We start from the raw sequence: 18,914 nt of genomic DNA on the forward strand, positions 1-18,914 counted from the left end.
TAAAACTAATTTTTGACTCTTCACATTTTACATAATCCGCTTCGCGGATTATTCAATGCGAAGAATCAAAAATTAGTTTTATGGTTCAATAAATTCAAAATAAATAATAGCCATTCACTAAATATTAAATGTATGAAATATTAAGTAGGGGGATGTATTTACATGTTCAAAAATTTGGGTGCTGAATCTTTATGTTAAGTAGTGATTTGGTCCAGTTCAAAAAGGTCAAATTCTATCACGTCTGAAGCTGTTAAACTGAATTTTACACCCCCTTAACACAGAATTGTGAATATTTTGAGTTAGAGCTGGTAGAAATTTTTTTAATTTGAATTTATTGTCTAAAAGAAATGCACTACGAAATAACTGTGTTCTCGGGCCTAATGGTAGTTCTTGCCAAGAAGAAGTGAAAAAGAAAAATTATATAAAGATGCAAATTTTTTTTTTTGTATGCATGTAGAAATAAACTCTGCAGTCTATGGTCCAAGAGTTTGATATTTGTAATATGATCTACCACAAACCTTTTGGACAGGTATCTTTACATTTGATACATCTATTTAGTGTATTGTCCATGCTATCTCTGGTAAATCCTGCTGGACATTCAGCCACACACAACCCCGGGTAATCATTTCCAAGTGCTGGGTCGTTTAACAATTTTAATTTCAAATCCAAACATTCCTTTTCCAATAAACATCTTCTGTTCTTGTACTGAAAAATAATAGTTGGGAAATGAGTTAAGGAATATAGAGCAAGTAATTTCAAAATCATTTTCAGTAATAAAACTAGACAAAAGTTTGAACTGTGAAAGCCTTTGAGTACTTCTAAATTCAAATGTGAGAGCCATACTAGTTGTTTGCACTGCTACTATCCAGTTTTGTCTAATAACCCTTACTGCTACTATCCAGTTTTGGCTAAAAACCGTTAGATGCACATGATACCTTAGCATGATTCATTATATTTTTTAAATAGAAGGTAATAACTGAACCAACAAGTTAATTAAAATAAACAATTGAACTTTTAAATTCACCTTGAACTAAAGTATCTTTACCATATATATTTTAAACTAAAAGATACTGTTTTTCCTATAATTATGTCTAGTTTCAAGGTGTTTTTTATTCTTTTTCTTTTTATGCACTGCATTTTACACTTTTTCTAGGTTTTTTATTTACACTATTTTCAAGGTTTTTTATTTACACTATTTTCAAGGTGGTTTTTTCTTTTTCTTTCAATCACTGCATTTCACACTTTTTCTAGGTTTTCATTCACACTATTTTCAAATTTTACCCAATATTTTTTATAATGTTACAGCATGTATCTTAATTAACTTCTATCGATATAACATATCATCCTACCATATAAGTTCCACCAGGGCAACTATTGCGACATCTAGATTCCCTTTGATCTGTGAAGATGACATTCTTACAGGCATCACAGTCCATGCTAGATTCACCAGAACATCCTCCTAAACAGTTCTCACTGCAACATCCTGTCCTATTGTGGATACAGAATCTATCTTTCCCACAGAAACAGTCTACAAGAAAACAAAAATATCTACTAGTCATTCATGTCCATGTATTTATAGTAAAAAAACTTAACCAACAAAAGTATGTAGCTAGAAAATGTTTCAATTCTGATCCAACATTTCCTAATAATGAATTCTCAACTAGAAGGTCCTGACTTGACAAGTGTGTGTGTGTGTGGGGGGGGGGGGGGGGGGGGGGGGGGGGGGGGGGGTGCTGGTTGTTACCATTACAGCGACATGCATGTGGAATTGATATCCAAATCTAGATACCATTCACAACTACAGATCATTCCATGGAATTTTTATTCCTGTGATTGAATGTTTTAAGCTTTCTTTGCTACTCAGGGGTTACAGTCCTCTCCTCTAGAGCTTCTTCACTATTCAATGCTTATGATCCAGTGACTAGCCTCTCCTGGAGAGTAGACTGGATTGGAACTCTAGGCTGGTCTCCTCTCATCTAGAGCCTCATCGGAAGTCAATGGTTATGATCCAGTCCCATCACCCTCTGGAGAGCAGACTGAATTGGAACCCTTGGCTAGTGAAGATGGTTTCCAGTTTGATATGAAGTTGTTTTTCAGAACTGCTAAATAATCACACTAATCATTCACAATGTCTATGGTGTCTGCCTCTTCAGCTCTATTACAGGTTTTTTTTTAACATATTTAAAAAATGTATTAATTAAAGCCATTCTATCATTAAATACAGGTTATTGTGACTGAATGATTTCTAAAAAGGATAGTTCAATACAAGAGGAATGACCTTAATTTCTTAATGTCATATATATATATATAATTAATTTCTGTGTAATTTGGTCTCTTGTGGAGAGTTGTCTCATTGGCAATCATACCACATCTCCTCTTAATATGGAATAATTTTTTTAATTAATGTTCACATGAATTTATAAAAAAAATCATGGTATATATAATATGATCAAACTAAAAATTAATTATAAACACCTTTTAGAAAATTCAAAACTTTCCATTCGACCACAACATGATATGAATTAATATGACATTCTATGCAGATCTAATAAAAGAAGGAATGTCCCAACCAGTAATTTGTTTTTCTACAGGATAATAAAATCAACACTTAAATGTGTGACTTGTTTTCCCAAGTAAACAATCCTTAAGGTTAAATACAAGGTAACAACGCATGATCAACCAAGCATAGGAACCAAAAAATAACTTTTAATCTCCATTAGTCACATGAATTGTGATAACTGTGTATTAATTGACAATCTATTTTAAAGGTAGTGTAATAATAAGTCTCCAGGAGTTGTTTACAATGTTAAACAGTGGTCGATTTACATGTCAGTACAACTGTATATAGGGATAATGTAGCGTACTTCAATGAACTGCACCAGATTGTATAACTCTAACAGATGATAGCTTGATCCAACAATAAACAACACTCAAACTAATATTGATTAAGTCATTTTTGTGTCATGTCCTTCTCAATTCAAAATGTTAGATTACTAAAATGATTCAATGATGCGTATAATGTACAAATCCATTAGTTTTGTACAGTACATTTTATGTATATTAAATAATGAATATCACATTAATAACTCTCTTTTCATGAATTCAAGGTGTAGAGCACGTTTAGTTATATATTTTATTGATTGGATAATGTCCAGCAGCAAATACTACAAGCATTTTCAGAATGCAAACATGGTTATTGACAAGAGATGGATATACCTTGCTGAATGTACAAGAACAAAATACTAATTTAAATTTCAACATGCTAAGTTCACAAAGTACATATCAAAAGTCCCTAGAAAGAATCCTCCCCTTTTTAGACACATTATTCTGACTGAGATTACCAGTACTTGCTCTAACTTCTAAATACAATGTGCTTGGCCAATACTAGCTCACATCAATTGTAAAGTATTGAGTTTAACTACTACTTCCAGGTACTTGGATTGAACTCACATCCTCTTTTAAATTTTTAACATTTTTAAATACCAGCTGTTGCAGTCACATCTATAAGAAGTCCTTGTAATCTGTGTACATTTTTAACAAATATTTGAAAGTATTGTTTTTGCTTAAACAATTTGTGTTTTCTTTTTTCATCATATAGTCATATTTCATGTAACCTTCAGATACATTGTATTATAGCTGAAAAACACTTTTTTATTTACTTTAAAAGTTGTGAGATCTTCATTTTATTACAAAATTATCATTTATATCATAAATTTAATACCATGAACATATATATATATGTACTTGTACACAATATATTTCAACAATTTCTATAATCATTTCTTTTTTGGAAAGCATTTAAATATAAATTAATTTAAAAAACAAATTAAGAGCATGTTGAGAAATGTCAGTGATATCCTTGCAAACTGTTTTTAAGCTGTTGCTGTTTTGATGTTGCTCATATTAATTGCAATAATCCCCCAAAAATAAAGAGCAGCAATCCCCTTTGCTGTATGACACTTAGGAACAAAATAGTAAGTTCAAGAGTTATGTGTGACCAAAATAACCTAGTTATTGAAAACATTGACAGCAATATATATAGGTAAAACAATATGATAAACAAATTTTGGGTACATGTACATGTAGGTATTGTGATATTGACGGAAATGTATATACATAACATAACACAAATTTTGTGTGATTTTGACGTTTATATCATTTGAGTAAAAAGTAGTTATTCTTTAAACTAGTTTTTTTTAAACTCATTTTTAGATATTTCTTGTTAAACAAAAACTGAAAAAAATTCGTAAGGGTTCCATGGAACCCAGTGTCTCGCCTACTTCTGCTGTTTGCAGACTCAACAAAAATGAGGAAAAACATCAATAAAAATTTCCCTCTCGATACTGTCTTTTGATTGAAAGAAGCTTCCAAGTTTGGTAAAAAATCCAGGATAGTTTATGAATCTAATAAATGTTTTATAAACTTTAACTGCAGACTGTATGTAATGTTAACTGGAAGAAAAACTAAGTCCATTTATAAGTAAAATACGGAAAAAGTGAATTTTTTTTTTTACAAAATTTACTTCTGAATAATATCTTATGATCAGAAACAAGCTTTTGCCTAAGTTTGGTAGAAATCCAGGATAGTTTAAGAACATTATAAAAATTTCAAAAATTTTAACCACAGAGTGAATGTTTTGTTTCTGGCAAAAAAACTAAGTCCATTTATAAGTAAAATACGGAAAAGTGGAAATTTATTTTTACATTTTCTTCTTGATACTATCTTATGATCATAAACAAGCTTCTGTCCAAGTTTGGTACAAATCAAGGATAGTTTATGAAAGTTATTAAAATTTTAAAAAACTTTGACCACAGAGTGAATGTAATGTTTCCTCGCAGAAAAATTAAGTCCATTTATAAGTAAAATACAGAAAAGTGGAAATTTATTTTTACAAACTTTTCTTCTTGATACTATCTTATGATCATAAACAAGCTTCTGTCCAAGTTTGGTACAAATCAAGGATAGTTTATGAAAGTTATTAAAATTTTAAAAACTTTAACCACAGAGTGAATGTAATGTTTCCTCGCAGAAAAACTAAGTCCATTTATAAGTAAAATACGGAAAAAATGGAATTTTATTTTTACAAAATTTACTTCTGGATACTTTCTTATGATCATAAACAAGCTTCTGTCCAAGTTTGGTAGAAATTCAGTATAGTTTAAGAAAGTTATTAAAATTTCAAAAACTTTAACCACAGAATGAATATTTGTGGATGCCGCCGACGACGATGACGGAACGTAGGATCGCTTAGTCTCGCTTTTTCGACTAAAGTCGAAGGCTCGACAAAAAGTGACAGCAGTGATTTGTGGATGTCAAAATCTTCTGTAATATTTTAAGCTGCTGTCTTGTAAAAAGAATATTCAGGAAATATACTGTGATTGAATTCATTGGGGTGAATGATTAATTTATTACACCTCTAGCTACAACACTCTTTTAATAGTAATCTGTTGATCATATTTTAACCCTGGATAATACTATTCAACATAATCTACTTATGGTGTTTTTTATTGAAAGAAATACTTCATTTGTAAAACTTAAAATACATGTACAAAATTTACCTGTACCCTTTACTAAAATAATACAGATATTTACAAGTACTATTACACTAATGGCTTATATTTAGATGTCAACCAGTTTGGTTTCAGATTTCCCCAAAGGACAAAAATCTAAATTCCAAAAAAAAATTACCGATTTTAAATCAGATGTGTAATAGCTAAACCAGAATCTTCTATTAAAACATACATGTACATGTATATGTGTCATTTGCCACAGGCATTCACAATAAAAGGCTATCTAATTGTATTACCACAAACTCCTGTTTGTATTTGATATGGAAAACCCAGAAATAAATTTGATCTTGCAAAGAATATATAGTTAGTAGTCAGTCTACTTGTAGTTTAAACAGTCAATACACTCATCATACAAATAGAGATACCAAGAATAAAATATTGTACCACAGACACACATTTTGTCTACAGAACCTGAATCAGTGATCATGCTCATATGATTATGTAGGTAAAAAGGAGCCTGTTGTTTAATGGTTGTCCTTTGCTGATGTGGATCATAATTATATATTTGTGTTTCTTGTTTCTTGTTTTTTATATAGATTAGACCTTTGGTTCTCCTGTTTGAATTGTTTTACTTTAGTAATTTTTGGGCCCTTTATAGCTTGCTGTTCTGTGTGAGCCAAGGCTCTGTGTTGAAGGCTGTACATTGACCTATAATGGTTTACTTTTTACTCATTGTAACTTGAATGGCGTGAATGGAGAGGTGTCTCATTGGCACTCTCCTTATCTTTGTAATTCTAATTAAAGTAGAAAGTGAAGACCATTGTGAGTTTGTTAGGTTTATATTTCCATTGAATGTCAAACAGTTTAAAGACTTAGTTGCATGTTAACAAAATGTAACAAATACCTATGAGAATATCATGTGAAACATCCAATCTGATTCACATACAGATCATGTAAGCAAAGCATGGACACTAGATCTATGGTTTAATCAGATTGTGAAACACCCAAAATCAAATGTGATCAATGCTGCCAATCCATGAAGTTAAAATATGGATTTCACTTCCTTTACAAGAATCTGTAGGAGTGAGGAGTGAGGACAATGACCGATGGTACGAACAAACCAAGATGCAAAACAACAAGCTATAAATACTGCTTTTGTTTCAATGATTAAGCAAAGAAAGGATCTGTAATCTAAACCATTTTTTTACAAATACTAATATATATCTACGTACAGTGAACTGCTACCAGCTCACAGAAATATAATATCTCAAAGACGCAATACCTGTAGTTAAATCCCTGTAACAATAGACGGTCAACACAACTAATCAGATAAATCATTGTATCATCTTTAAACCTGCGATATAAATTCTCAACTCTATTAAATTAAACCTGACAAAATAAATATCTTCCCACAGATTATATAACATTATATTTTTCTAGTTTTATGCTTTTTTTTTATTAAATAAAAAATAAAATTTCTGAATAAAATGTATAATTTTCTGATTTACAAATTAAAGATCAAATATGTTTTCTATAATTACTTCCTAAAAGTTTAGTTTGCAGATTTTGTCAAGCATTAATACATTCAGTGTTCAGATATATATATATATATATATATATATATATATATATAAAATGCCACAAATATTTGTTTCAGGATTGCCATCACCTTTATCATCTGTAAGACTGTTTATACTGAAATGTTTTGTGCATTATTTCTTATATCCACTAGGATGTGGGTGCAAAACCACACATTTGTAGAACAGCCAAAACTAGGTTGGTAACATTGTGTCAAATGGTTTACCTTGTGCAAGTTTTATTAGTCAAATTTTGCCTTAAGCATAAATTATCTGCTTATTATCCTTAAATTATATAACTCCTCCAACTTTGTATAATTCATGTTTCATAATGGACATTTATATTGTTCATTTTTTTTGTTGTGTTTTTGTTCAATCTTAAATTATTTGTGTTCCATTTGGATTTTGTATGTCTTCATTGCAATGCTGATATTGTCCTTTGAATTTATTTGATTTATTTTAATTTAGAGTTTAAATTACAAAATGTAAACATATAAATGTATGTACAGTTATTCCATAAATCAACTATTATATTTCAGCATTTTTATGTTTATAAGATGAACTTTTCAAGTATTACAGCTTGCAATGATATTTTCTGAACATGTTTATACTGTTCTTTTCTTAACTGACTTAAGTTCTTTACTAGACACACACAACTTTCTTTTCTAAAATTACAGATCAGTGATCTTCTCTTAGAGAATTGGCCAAAGGATATAACTAGGTTTATAGCTAGCTACTGTTACAGATCAGTGATCTTCTCTTGGAGAATTGGCCAAAGGATATAACTAGGTTTATAGCTAGCTACTGTTACAGATCAGTGATCTTCTCTTAGAGAATTGGCCAAAGGATATAACTAGGTTTATAGCTAGCTACTGTTACAGATCAGTGATCTTCTCTTAGAGAATTGGCCAAAGGATATAACTAGGTTTATAGCTAGCTACTGTTACAGATCAGTGATCTTCTCTTGGAGAATTGGCCAAAGGATATAACTAGGTTTATAGCTAGCTACTGTTACAGATCAGTGATCTTCTCTTAGAGAATTGGCCAAAGGATATAACTAGGTTTATAGCTAGCTACTGTTACAGATCAGTGATCTTCTCTTAGAGAATTGGCCAAAGGATATAACTAGGTTTATAGCTAGCTACTGTTACAGATCAGTGATCTTCTCTTGGAGAATTGGCCAAAGGATATAACTAGGTTTATAGCTAGCTACTGTTACAGATCAGTGATCTTCTCTTAGAGAATTGGCCAAAGGATATAACTAGGTTTATAGCTAGCTACTGTTACAGATCAGTGATCTTCTCTTAGAGAATTGGCCAAAGGATATAACTAGGTTTATAGCTAGCTACTGTTACAGATCAGTGATCTTCTCTTAGAGAATTGGCCAAAGGATATAACTAGGTTTATAGCTAGCTACTGTTACAGATCAGTGATCTTCTCTTGGAGAATTGGTCAAAGGATATAACTAGGTTTATAGCTAGCTACTGTTACAGATCAGTGATCTTCTCTTAGAGAATTGGCCAAAGGATATAACTAGGTTTATAGCTAGCTACTGTAACAGATCAGTGATCTTCTCTTAGAGAATTGGCCAAAGGATATAACTAGGTTTATAGCTAGCTACTGTTACAGATCAGTGATCTTCTCTTAGAGAATTGGTCAAAGGATATAACTAGGTTTATATCTAGATACTGGAAAACAACTTATATTCATGAGAGATTTATTTTCAGGACTTCCAAGGATACAAAATTAACTTGAATATAAAGTCAGTTTGTAAACTAAGAAAGTTTCAAAGTCAATAGACCATTACTAAAGGGAGGAACCAAATAATCTTCATGGAAATGATATATATATGCCAATGCTTATACAACTGCATACCAAATATCATTGAACTACCACAAGTGGTTCACCATAAACTAGACCTAATCACAAGTTAACAATATTGTTGACGCTGCAGCTGACACAGGAAACAGCATATCTATGTCTCGCATTTCGACTCAGTCAAGGCGAGACAAAAATTTTTTCTTCCCTCCTTTAAATATATTCTTAATTTTGATAATTGTGAAATTAAATTGCTGTGAAGTTATCTTGAAAGGGTTAAAGTATCCACAAAAATAACTTGATAAACAACCAGTATATGATTCATAGAAAATTTTCATAATTCCAAAAAAACAAAGCAACATCATAATAACATAGCATTGTAAAGTTTGCTAAAAAAAAAGACTGGACAGGTGAAGGTCATCTTATTATTAGGATGAACCATTAACATTATAAACAAGGAGTAACTATAGTAATTGAATTTATTTCCCTGAATTTCATATAGTTTTTAACTCCACCCACTTTGAAATTAGCTGCAAGATGTTATAATGTTCATGGTTTTTCCAGGTAAAAGCAAATTAAGAAATTATTGCAATGTTTTTGTTATTTGTGAAATAAAAAAGTGACATGATACATTTTCATTTTTGTTTGTAAGATAATTAAAATACAACATGCACATGAATAATATTTACTGTCAGTAAAAATGGTTGTTGAGGATATCCAATATTAAACATTATTAATCATGAATGTATGTTCACATTCAAATCTAAATTTACAGTGCAAATGTACTTTCTGCTCTTTGGTCGGGTTGTTGTCTCTATGACACATCCCGTTTCCATTTTTTATTCTATTCATTCGTAATTTACCCAAGTAATGTAACAAAGAAAAAGTTTTAGGTATGAATGGCAATATATAGCTTGTAAACCATTATAAATCTGCAGTATAACATCCCGATCTTGTTTTTATTTTTATTTTTTAGTTTAAACATTCCTTGTGCAGCCATGCAATAGTGTTACTGTACCTAAATCAATAAAATACAGTCACATGCAAGAGCCAGGATTAATATCTATTTGTCCTTTTTGTACTGACGATTCTATAAAAGTACAATATTTTACTACAGTATTAAAATACCATCCTGACAATAGGAAACTGATTGATCGTAAGGCTTTACGGCAGACATCCTGGTCAGACATTATATACAGTAAACAACTGATACACCTAAATCACTCTAGCAAACCAAACATTAAATAAATCTCCACCAATTCTATTTCATTACCATACATGTCATACAGGTTTAATTTATTAATATGGAGTTTTAACAACACATTAATATTTTAGTAGTAAGATAAACCAGCATGATCATATATACATGTACATTTTTAGAAGTTACACACCATACAATCGACCCATATCATTTTTCTTGAAACCTGACAGAAATGATCACATGTACTGCAGTAAAACTCGAGGAAAGGGTCTGGAAGGTAGTGATATTGTTTGCCTTTAAATACGTCCGAAATTCAGATGTTTCTTCTAAAGAAAGTTTCCCAATATATGTACATGTATGTCAAAATAATGGCTTAAAATTTTTACCCATTAAGATGTACAATTTTCTCAATGGGTGACAGTCTAGTGATTAAATGTACATTAATAACCTGGGGTGTTTTTTTTTTTCAATAATGCGTAACCTCTTTTATGCTCTGGACAGAATCAATGCTGTGTTGAAAACGCACATGGTTTTCAAGATGATCTAGATGGTCATTTTTCCTTTTTCTTAACCCTAAACAAACCTAAGATAACAATATAAACTGATATAATTTTTCTATTCTCAATTTTGTGATGTGATATTTCAGTTGCATACAAGTAAAATTTTATAAAATAAAAATTCCCTGGCCTTTAAGAAGACTTATAATACTGACCGTAATCAGACATTACCCTACTTTACATTTTCATATCTTTCTGTCTTTCAAATAAAAGAGGGGTGAGAGATACCAGAGGGACAGTCAAACTCATCCTGTTATAAAAACTTACCAAGATTTTTTTGACAATGATTATAAGTCCAGCATCGTTTAATTTCTCTGTGGTTTTCAAATTCACTTTTTGGAGTTGCGGCACAGTAAGCTGGGCACATGTCCACACATTCAGCTGTTTTTTTGTTGTCCTTGATGAAATGGTCTTTACGATCTACTCCTTTGGCAATTCTCGTCCAATCAATAGTATCAATGTAACATAACATAGGGTTCTTTTCAAGACGCACAGCTCCTCTTTCAATAACAGTTAATCCAATTAATCCTAATTCCTCCAAATCCATCATTTCAAATGCAACGAAGGCGAAATTGAAAAAAAGGCGCTGGCCTCTTATAACAGAAAGATTTGGAAATATATTGCTTAAAGTTTTTAATCCATAAACTCGATAAAGCAGAAGATAATCAGTAATTTCGACTAGATTTGGAAATGAAAGTTGGCGATATTGCTCTTCGTTTGCTCCTTCTATCAACAGAATACTTAATGATCCCTCAATCACTGTACAATTTTCTAATTTGTCAAAGTTCTCTACTTTGTTTCTAATGTCAATATTCTTACAAACTGAAATAGAAAACAAAAACACATTTAAATATCTTCAGCAAAATAGTAAAAGTACAACATTTACAGCCATTATTCCAATTACTCCATACTAATCTAGGAAAGAAGATAAAATGATGTTTTTGATACATAGTTGAGGATTTTATTTTTTCCTATTAATTGGTTAGTTGATATATAGCTGTTTACCATTCAGCAGCAAATTTTACATAGAAATTTAGGACAATAATATGTTCATGTTGATCAATATTTAATTGATTTTATTTAATTTTGTAATAGGCCCAAAAGTTGAAGGAGATTTTTTACATGCTACTTTACTAGCTGAATGAAGTGTACAAGGTAAGAGGCAGACATCACTCTACCTGGACACATCATTCTCACTCCAAGAAGTCTTTGTTCTTAGACATGCCTGTAAATACCAATTAAGATACATCTAGAATGACCTGGCCAGGGGTCAAATCTGCTACCTACTACTCCAGAGGCAAGCAAAATACCACAACATGTGTAGACAATACATTCAAAAGAGTAACTGGTACTAATGTAAAGTACTCTTATTGGGACTGATTTATTGCTGTTCAGGGTTAGTGGTCTACAAAAAATTAAGCTTCTATTTACTTTTTTAATATAATACACAAAGAAAAAAAAGCTTAACCAGGACAATATTACTTTTAAGTTCTTTTCTTCATGTCACATTTGCAACCTTTTCTATTCTTATTGTTTATCCCCCCCCCCCCCAAATTTTACAATTAATTGAGAAATAACCCTTTAAAATTGAATTCTTATAAGAATGTCTCCGAATGTTTCCACCATTTGTTTAGTTCGACGAGGTGTAATGTCATACATCAACAGTGAAAGTCAATTTCCTGGTTTTACTTTTTCTTTTGTTTTTTACAGTAAATTGTATTCCAGAATTTGCAAAACAGATACATGATATGACAGATGTTCGTATTGTCAGAGATAACTATGACACACATATATACATACATAGATATGTACAATAATCACTTCTTCTTCACTTAAAATTACTCCCCCATCAAAGTTGTGGGCCTTTAAAACTAACAACATAAATACATGTATGTATACAAGATTGTGTGTTTTTGAGAATTAATCATTACACAAAACTGAATTAAGTTACCATTAAGTTTTTTTTTGTTATATAATTTTGTTAGGATTAAGTGTCATCATAATTGTATAAAGGCAATATAATCTGATACTGTTTTAACACAAGTGATGCAAAGATTTAAATTTCATACAAATGGAATCATTTTCCATGATACACATTAAAGTCCTAATTGTTCCTTCCCATAGCTACCTTCAGTGACATAATCTGATTAAAATAACCAGAAAAAAAACCATTAGTTCTACACAGAGACAATGCCAACATAACTATAATGTATGCTTCATTAGATTTCCTCAATATGAAATAGGGATATATTAGTATACATACATGTAAATGACTGGTAACTGGAGCTATGTTTGTTAAACAAACAAGTTTTTCAATTCTCAAGGTTGATCTGCTCTACAGACATTGTTAGCACTCAATTAATGAAATACAATGGACGACCTTGTCCCAAAATATAAACTATTTATAAAAATAAAGAATTTGGTTACATGTATATCAATTTGAGCGAATTCACACGGATAAATGAAGACAGCTACCCACAATAAAATCAAAGAAAACAGCTACCCAGCAATAAAATCAAATTAGATGACAATTGATAATGCAGTTTTTGTGGGCCGGTTTTTGTCCACTTCTTGTTTTTGTGATATATAGTTTTATATTCTTAATTAAGATCACACCTATTGGTCCAATTCACACAATTAATTATACATTATCTTAAATAAAACAAAATCAGAAAAAGTTAATGACAGTAAACTTTTTTTTGAACAGCACAACAAAAAATATTGCTCTTCCTCTTCCCAATATCTTCCATTTATAGTACTGTATAGCGGGTTAATTTCGCAGGGTACACATTTTCACTTGTTTCATGAATAGAACAAAATCGCCAAAATCATTTCAGCTAACAGGTTGCTAACATTTAACATGATGATTTGTCTATGATAAACATTAATAGGCAATACATGTACTTACTCTGGACCCACAAAAGTAAAATACAGTGGCCACAACAATAGAACTATAATATTAAAATTTCTGATGATTTCACTGAGGAATTAATGTTTACATTACTGGGAAAAAAGCATTGTTACCAAAATTTTATCATTTTTTTTATTTGAAATTGAAACAGCTTTAGAATAACCAACTTGAAAACTTATAATTCCAATGCTATTGTTAAGGATAATATACTCACTAACTGGAATTCTAAACTTTAAGACAGATGTAGTGATGGGGCCCAGACAATAAAAAAATATAATGCCTTTCAAGCCTTTTTTCTCTTAATTTTTATTCATTGTTTTAATATAAATGGTGAGCAAATGATTAGGTAAATGCAGATATATTAATTTGTGTTTACTTTTTGTTATAGCTTTACTTTTAATGCCCCCAGGACAGAAGGTACAATTGCAATGGACAATGATAACACTTATGTACATATGATACTTGTATATATATATATACAAGAATGTCACCTGGTTATGACTTCTATCCAGTACACTAAGTCAGTATACTTGGCATTTTACTGAATGTTACGCACAAATGAAACCTTGATGAGTCCCGACTGAGTATGTTTATATATACATATTCTTTTCTTATTACAGGCCATGTACAAACTATTATATGTTATACTTATCATAATAATATAAACCAAAGGGAAGCCCACTCAAAAGTAGGTACATGTATATGTACATAGATGTATTCTCTCTATTCAATTACCATGATCATGATGATTACGGTATATGAAAATGAATGTACATTAATTTTAAAGGACAAAAAACATCATACTGTTAATATTTTTTTTTCCTTTAAAATTATAGCTCTTCATTTATAAACATAACAATTATGGCCCATACCTCCATAAAAAGGTGAATATCCAAAAATGTTAACTCTAAAAGATTACTTCCCTTAGGGCACAGCAAAAAAGAAATTACAGGGCTGACAATTTTGGCTATTAGCCCTTTCTTAATGACGTACCACAATTGTTATTTTATACCAGAATGAACTAAAAAAAGACCTTTATTTCAAACCATTGAAGATACCTGTTGAAGAAGTACATCCAGTAAAAAATTGTCAAAAAACCTACATCAGAAACTTACTATTTCTAGTATGTACAGCAAAGATAGGATCTTTCTGTTAATTAATATAACTGAAGGCTCTGAAAAGGGTCATCTGCGATGGTCATTCCTCTGCCCTAATCGGCACAACTATTTGATAAAAGATAAATTGTGGACAAATCAAGATGCTTAAAGAGTATTGTAGAAAAATAAGACTATTTTATTGCTGTTTTTTAAAAATTCATCTTTCCTTGCATTTAAATGTAAATGAAACAAATTATTTCATGTCATGTGATAACGTACTACCCAATAGAACTGTTTGTTATAAATGTAAGGTATTATAATCAACAAAGCAAAATCTTGTTAAAAAGAAGAAAAAAAAGAGAATTTCTGTAAAAAAAGATATATATCATGCAGAGCAGAGCATTATTTCTTGTACTTTTGTACACAAATTGTACCATCCAATTCTTATAAAATTTGTGAAAACATTTTTAGATTCAAGAGCTTTAATTTACGAATGATTATATTTTCCCGAATGTCCCCGAAATTAACCTTGTTTTTTAATATCATTTCTCTAACTAAACCATACTTTTTTAGGGGGAAAAAAATCGGTTAAACAACAAACAAACAAAATAGAAAAGACCATGAAAAACATCATGATAAAGCTTAATTGTTATTATTCATTGTTATTGTGTATCAATGAATGATCATATTACCATTGCGGTTTTTAGAGTTAGGATTCCCCATTACCTCAACATTGCCATACCACTCCCGTTTAACACAGTTCACTTTTTGAAAAATAAAATGTGCATTCATTTTAATCAACAGACTCCCAATGTCCCGTAATGTCAACCTGGATATTTACAATAAAATATATATAAAAATTCAACGAAAAATGAATATTAATCCATGGATATCATGAATATTATGTCCGTTATTTTGAAAGAGCATGTGCAAGCAAGCTTATTATGTTTGCCTTATACGAACAAGTTTTTGATTGGTCTCCAGGATGTATTCACAAATATGTATAAGTGGGAGTCTATTAAAACATTGTGGTTCCCAAGGTCATCATGACTAGCAAGATTTATATAAATAGCAAGGCCAAATACTAGTGCAGTGTTTAAATAAGATCATTGAACTTATGAATGATTTCTGAAAGTACGATATATAAAGAATTTTATCAGTCAAGGCTATACCTGTATATTGATCATAGAACATAATAGCATTTTATCATATCAATCTATTGTCATTTGGTTACTCCTTTGTTTACAGGATTTCGATTGGCTCGTATTGAGTTCAGTTATTAATACTTAAACCGACATGAACATGGAGTAAAAATCAATTTGATATCTGCCTTTTCCATTGTTCATATTTCGACAGAATACTATTTTTTGTTCTTTCAACATTTTATTCACTAAAGCAACAGTATAAGATGAAAAAAGTTGGGTATGATTACCAACATGACCAATGAGACAACTATCCACCAGAAACCAAAAGTGAAGACGTGGTATGATTATCAATGAGACAACTATCCACCAGAAACCAAAAGTGAAGATGTGGTATGATTACCAATGAGACAACTATCCACCAGAAACCAAAAGTGAAGATGTGGTATGATTACCAATGAGACAACTATCCATCAGAGATGTAAACAATGATAGGTCACCATACATCCATTAACAATGAGCAAAACCTATACTATATAGTAACAGCTTAACAAAGATCACAGCATGACAAAACGTGAAACCATTCATTCTAATGCAACAACGTTTGTAACGTTCATTTTGATTGGATAACGTTACTTTCTTACATGGCATCAATTGACAATTGATGCTATGGGACGTACGCGCAAGCGCAGACGGCATATGACAGATTTTAAATACATGTTTTAACGTTGTTTTCTGTCAGTTTCATTAGAATGGAGATAACAATATTGTATTTTAAGCTCCGACGGCATCAATTGGGGATTTGATGGTCGCAAATACCCGTTTACTGTCTCCGCTAACGCGTCGCCAGTAAACTTAATTTGCGACCATCAAATCCCCAATTGATGCCGTCGGAGCTTAAAATACAATACAGTTATCTCCTAATTGGAGAAAAACCACCAGCCTGAGTTATGTAACAGCTTTGTTAATTTTATTCAATTCATTTATTTTTACTCTTTTATATAACGCAAAGCCTGATAATGTTACAAGACACTGCTGTAAAATCACAAACGATTGTGAGTCTTAATTAATGAGACTGGATCAGTAAGGCAATAGTTAGAACCTCACATTCAAGTATCTGATACACGTACATATCTGTATGCAGCTAAAATCACAATAATTTGTCTCTCATTTTTGTCCATTCTTCATAATCTCAATAATAAATGTATACATTTGAATTTTCTTCAGTGTTCATATGACCAAATGTATACATATATTATTTAGGCAATTTTATTTCATGCAATCAACTCGATATTATTTCTCATAATTATCATCTCTGGTTTTTTTTTAATTAATAATTATTGTTTGTTAATTCATTCAAACACTAAAGATCTCAAGATTTTCAAAAACATACTTGCTAGTGAAAAGACAGATTGTACTAGTATTTGAAAGTCCTTGAAGCCAGGTCACCTAGACATGTCTGGAAACATACCTTACAATCCAAAGGAAAATCAATTTTTATCTCTTGTCAACAATATTCTATATTTGGAATTTCTATGGTTGTTTTTTCAGTTCAATGTACTCAGTCACTAGTGAAAAAATGTCAGTTAAACTGTGTAAACAATTAGGTACCGGTACTTCCAATTGCCTGACTAAGCTTTAAAAAAAGAGAATTCTAGTACCCTACAAAAATCCATGTAATTACGGGTGGTAAGTCTAAATATATTATGTATATTATTATATTTAAAACAAAATCTATTTCTTCTTGTTGCACATCTATCCCTAGTTTTTTCTCAGAAAAAATAATTTCAGCTTAAATTTTTCAAAAGATTCGAATTATCCAATTCGCATTAGAAATACGCTTTTGTTAACACAAATTAAAAGTTAACATCATTTGGACAGTAGAGCGAATTTGACACGCATTGTAATTCGAATTAGAATTGACGTTAGGACGTTCAACGTTTCAAATTCAAATTAAACTAATTTGAATTAGTTAATGTGAATCGAATTCGAATTATGTGTGAACTCTATTCAATTATATGAAAAAGTATGTACATTAATTTTGAAGGACAAAAAACATCATACTGTTAATTTTTTTTTTTTTTTTTTAAATTATAGCTCTTCGTTTATAAACATTAACAATTATGGCCCATACCTCCATAGAAAGGTGAATATCCAAAAATGTTAACTCTAAAAGATTACTTCCCTTAGGGCACAGCAAAAAAAGAAATTACATTAAGGGTTGACAATTTTGGTTATTAGCCCTTTCTTAATGACGTACCACAATTGTTATTTTATACCAGAATTAACTAAAGAAAGACCTTTATTTCAAACCATTGAAGATACCTGTTGAAGAAGTACATCCAGTAAAAAATTGTCAAAAAACCTTCATCAGAAACTTACAACTTCTAGTATGAACAGCAAAGATAGGATCTTTCTGTTAATTAATATAATTGAAGGCTCTGAAAAGGGTCATTTGCGATGGTCATCCTCTGCCCTTATCGGCACAACTTTTTGATAAAAGATAAATTGTGGACAAATCAAGATGCTTAAAGAGTAGTGTAGAAAAATAGGGCTATTTTATTGCTGTTTTTTAAAGTAAGTCATCTTTTCTTGCATTTAAATGCAAATGAAACAAATAATTTCATGTCATGTGATAACGTACTACCCAATAGAACTGTTTGTTATAAATGTAACGTATTATAATCAACAAAGCAAAATCTTGTTAAAAAGAAGAAAAAAAGAGAATTTCTGTAAAAAGAGATACATATATAATACAGAGCAGAGCATTATTTCTTGTACTTTTGTACACAAATTGTACCATCCAATTCTTATAAAATTTGTGAAATATTTTTAGATTCAAGAGCTTTAATTTACGAATGATTATATTTTCTTTGAATCTTCTTTATTAGTTTAATATTTATATTAAATATGGATAAATTAATGTGAATAATTTCCTTCCTTTAGCATGCCTGAAAATACCCTGTCATACCTATTATATTTACTCCGGAACATATGTGAGTTAACCTTGTTTTTTAGTATCATTTCTCTACCTGAACCATCCTTTTTTAGGGGGAAAAAATTGGTTAAACAACAAACAAACAAAATAGAAAAGACCATGA

At 30.7% G+C, this 18,914-nt stretch overlaps 1 protein-coding gene across 8 annotated transcripts in view; it reads right to left on the reverse strand.

Moving 5' to 3' along the window:
* Positions 1 to 18,914, reverse strand: part of LOC143071187 (insulin-like peptide receptor) — a 68,444-nt gene that overhangs the window by 34,583 nt on the left and 14,947 nt on the right. For 7 of the 8 annotated variants that reach the window (XM_076245347.1, XM_076245344.1, XM_076245346.1 and 4 more), the window contains exons 2-4: positions 10,931 to 11,485; positions 1,350 to 1,528; positions 519 to 705 (exon numbers count right to left, since the gene is read on the reverse strand). In XM_076245347.1, the coding sequence (XP_076101462.1) occupies positions 519 to 705; positions 1,350 to 1,528; positions 10,931 to 11,485 (921 nt within the window). Of the gene's footprint in view, positions 1 to 518; positions 706 to 1,349; positions 1,529 to 10,930; positions 11,486 to 12,926; positions 13,042 to 18,914 lie in introns of those variants that run through there. The other variant, XM_076245350.1, reaches the window with a different exon arrangement.

Source organism: Mytilus galloprovincialis, chromosome 4 (genome assembly GCF_965363235.1).
Source record: "Mytilus galloprovincialis chromosome 4, xbMytGall1.hap1.1, whole genome shotgun sequence".
Taxonomy (NCBI): Eukaryota; Metazoa; Mollusca; class Bivalvia; order Mytilida; family Mytilidae; genus Mytilus; species Mytilus galloprovincialis.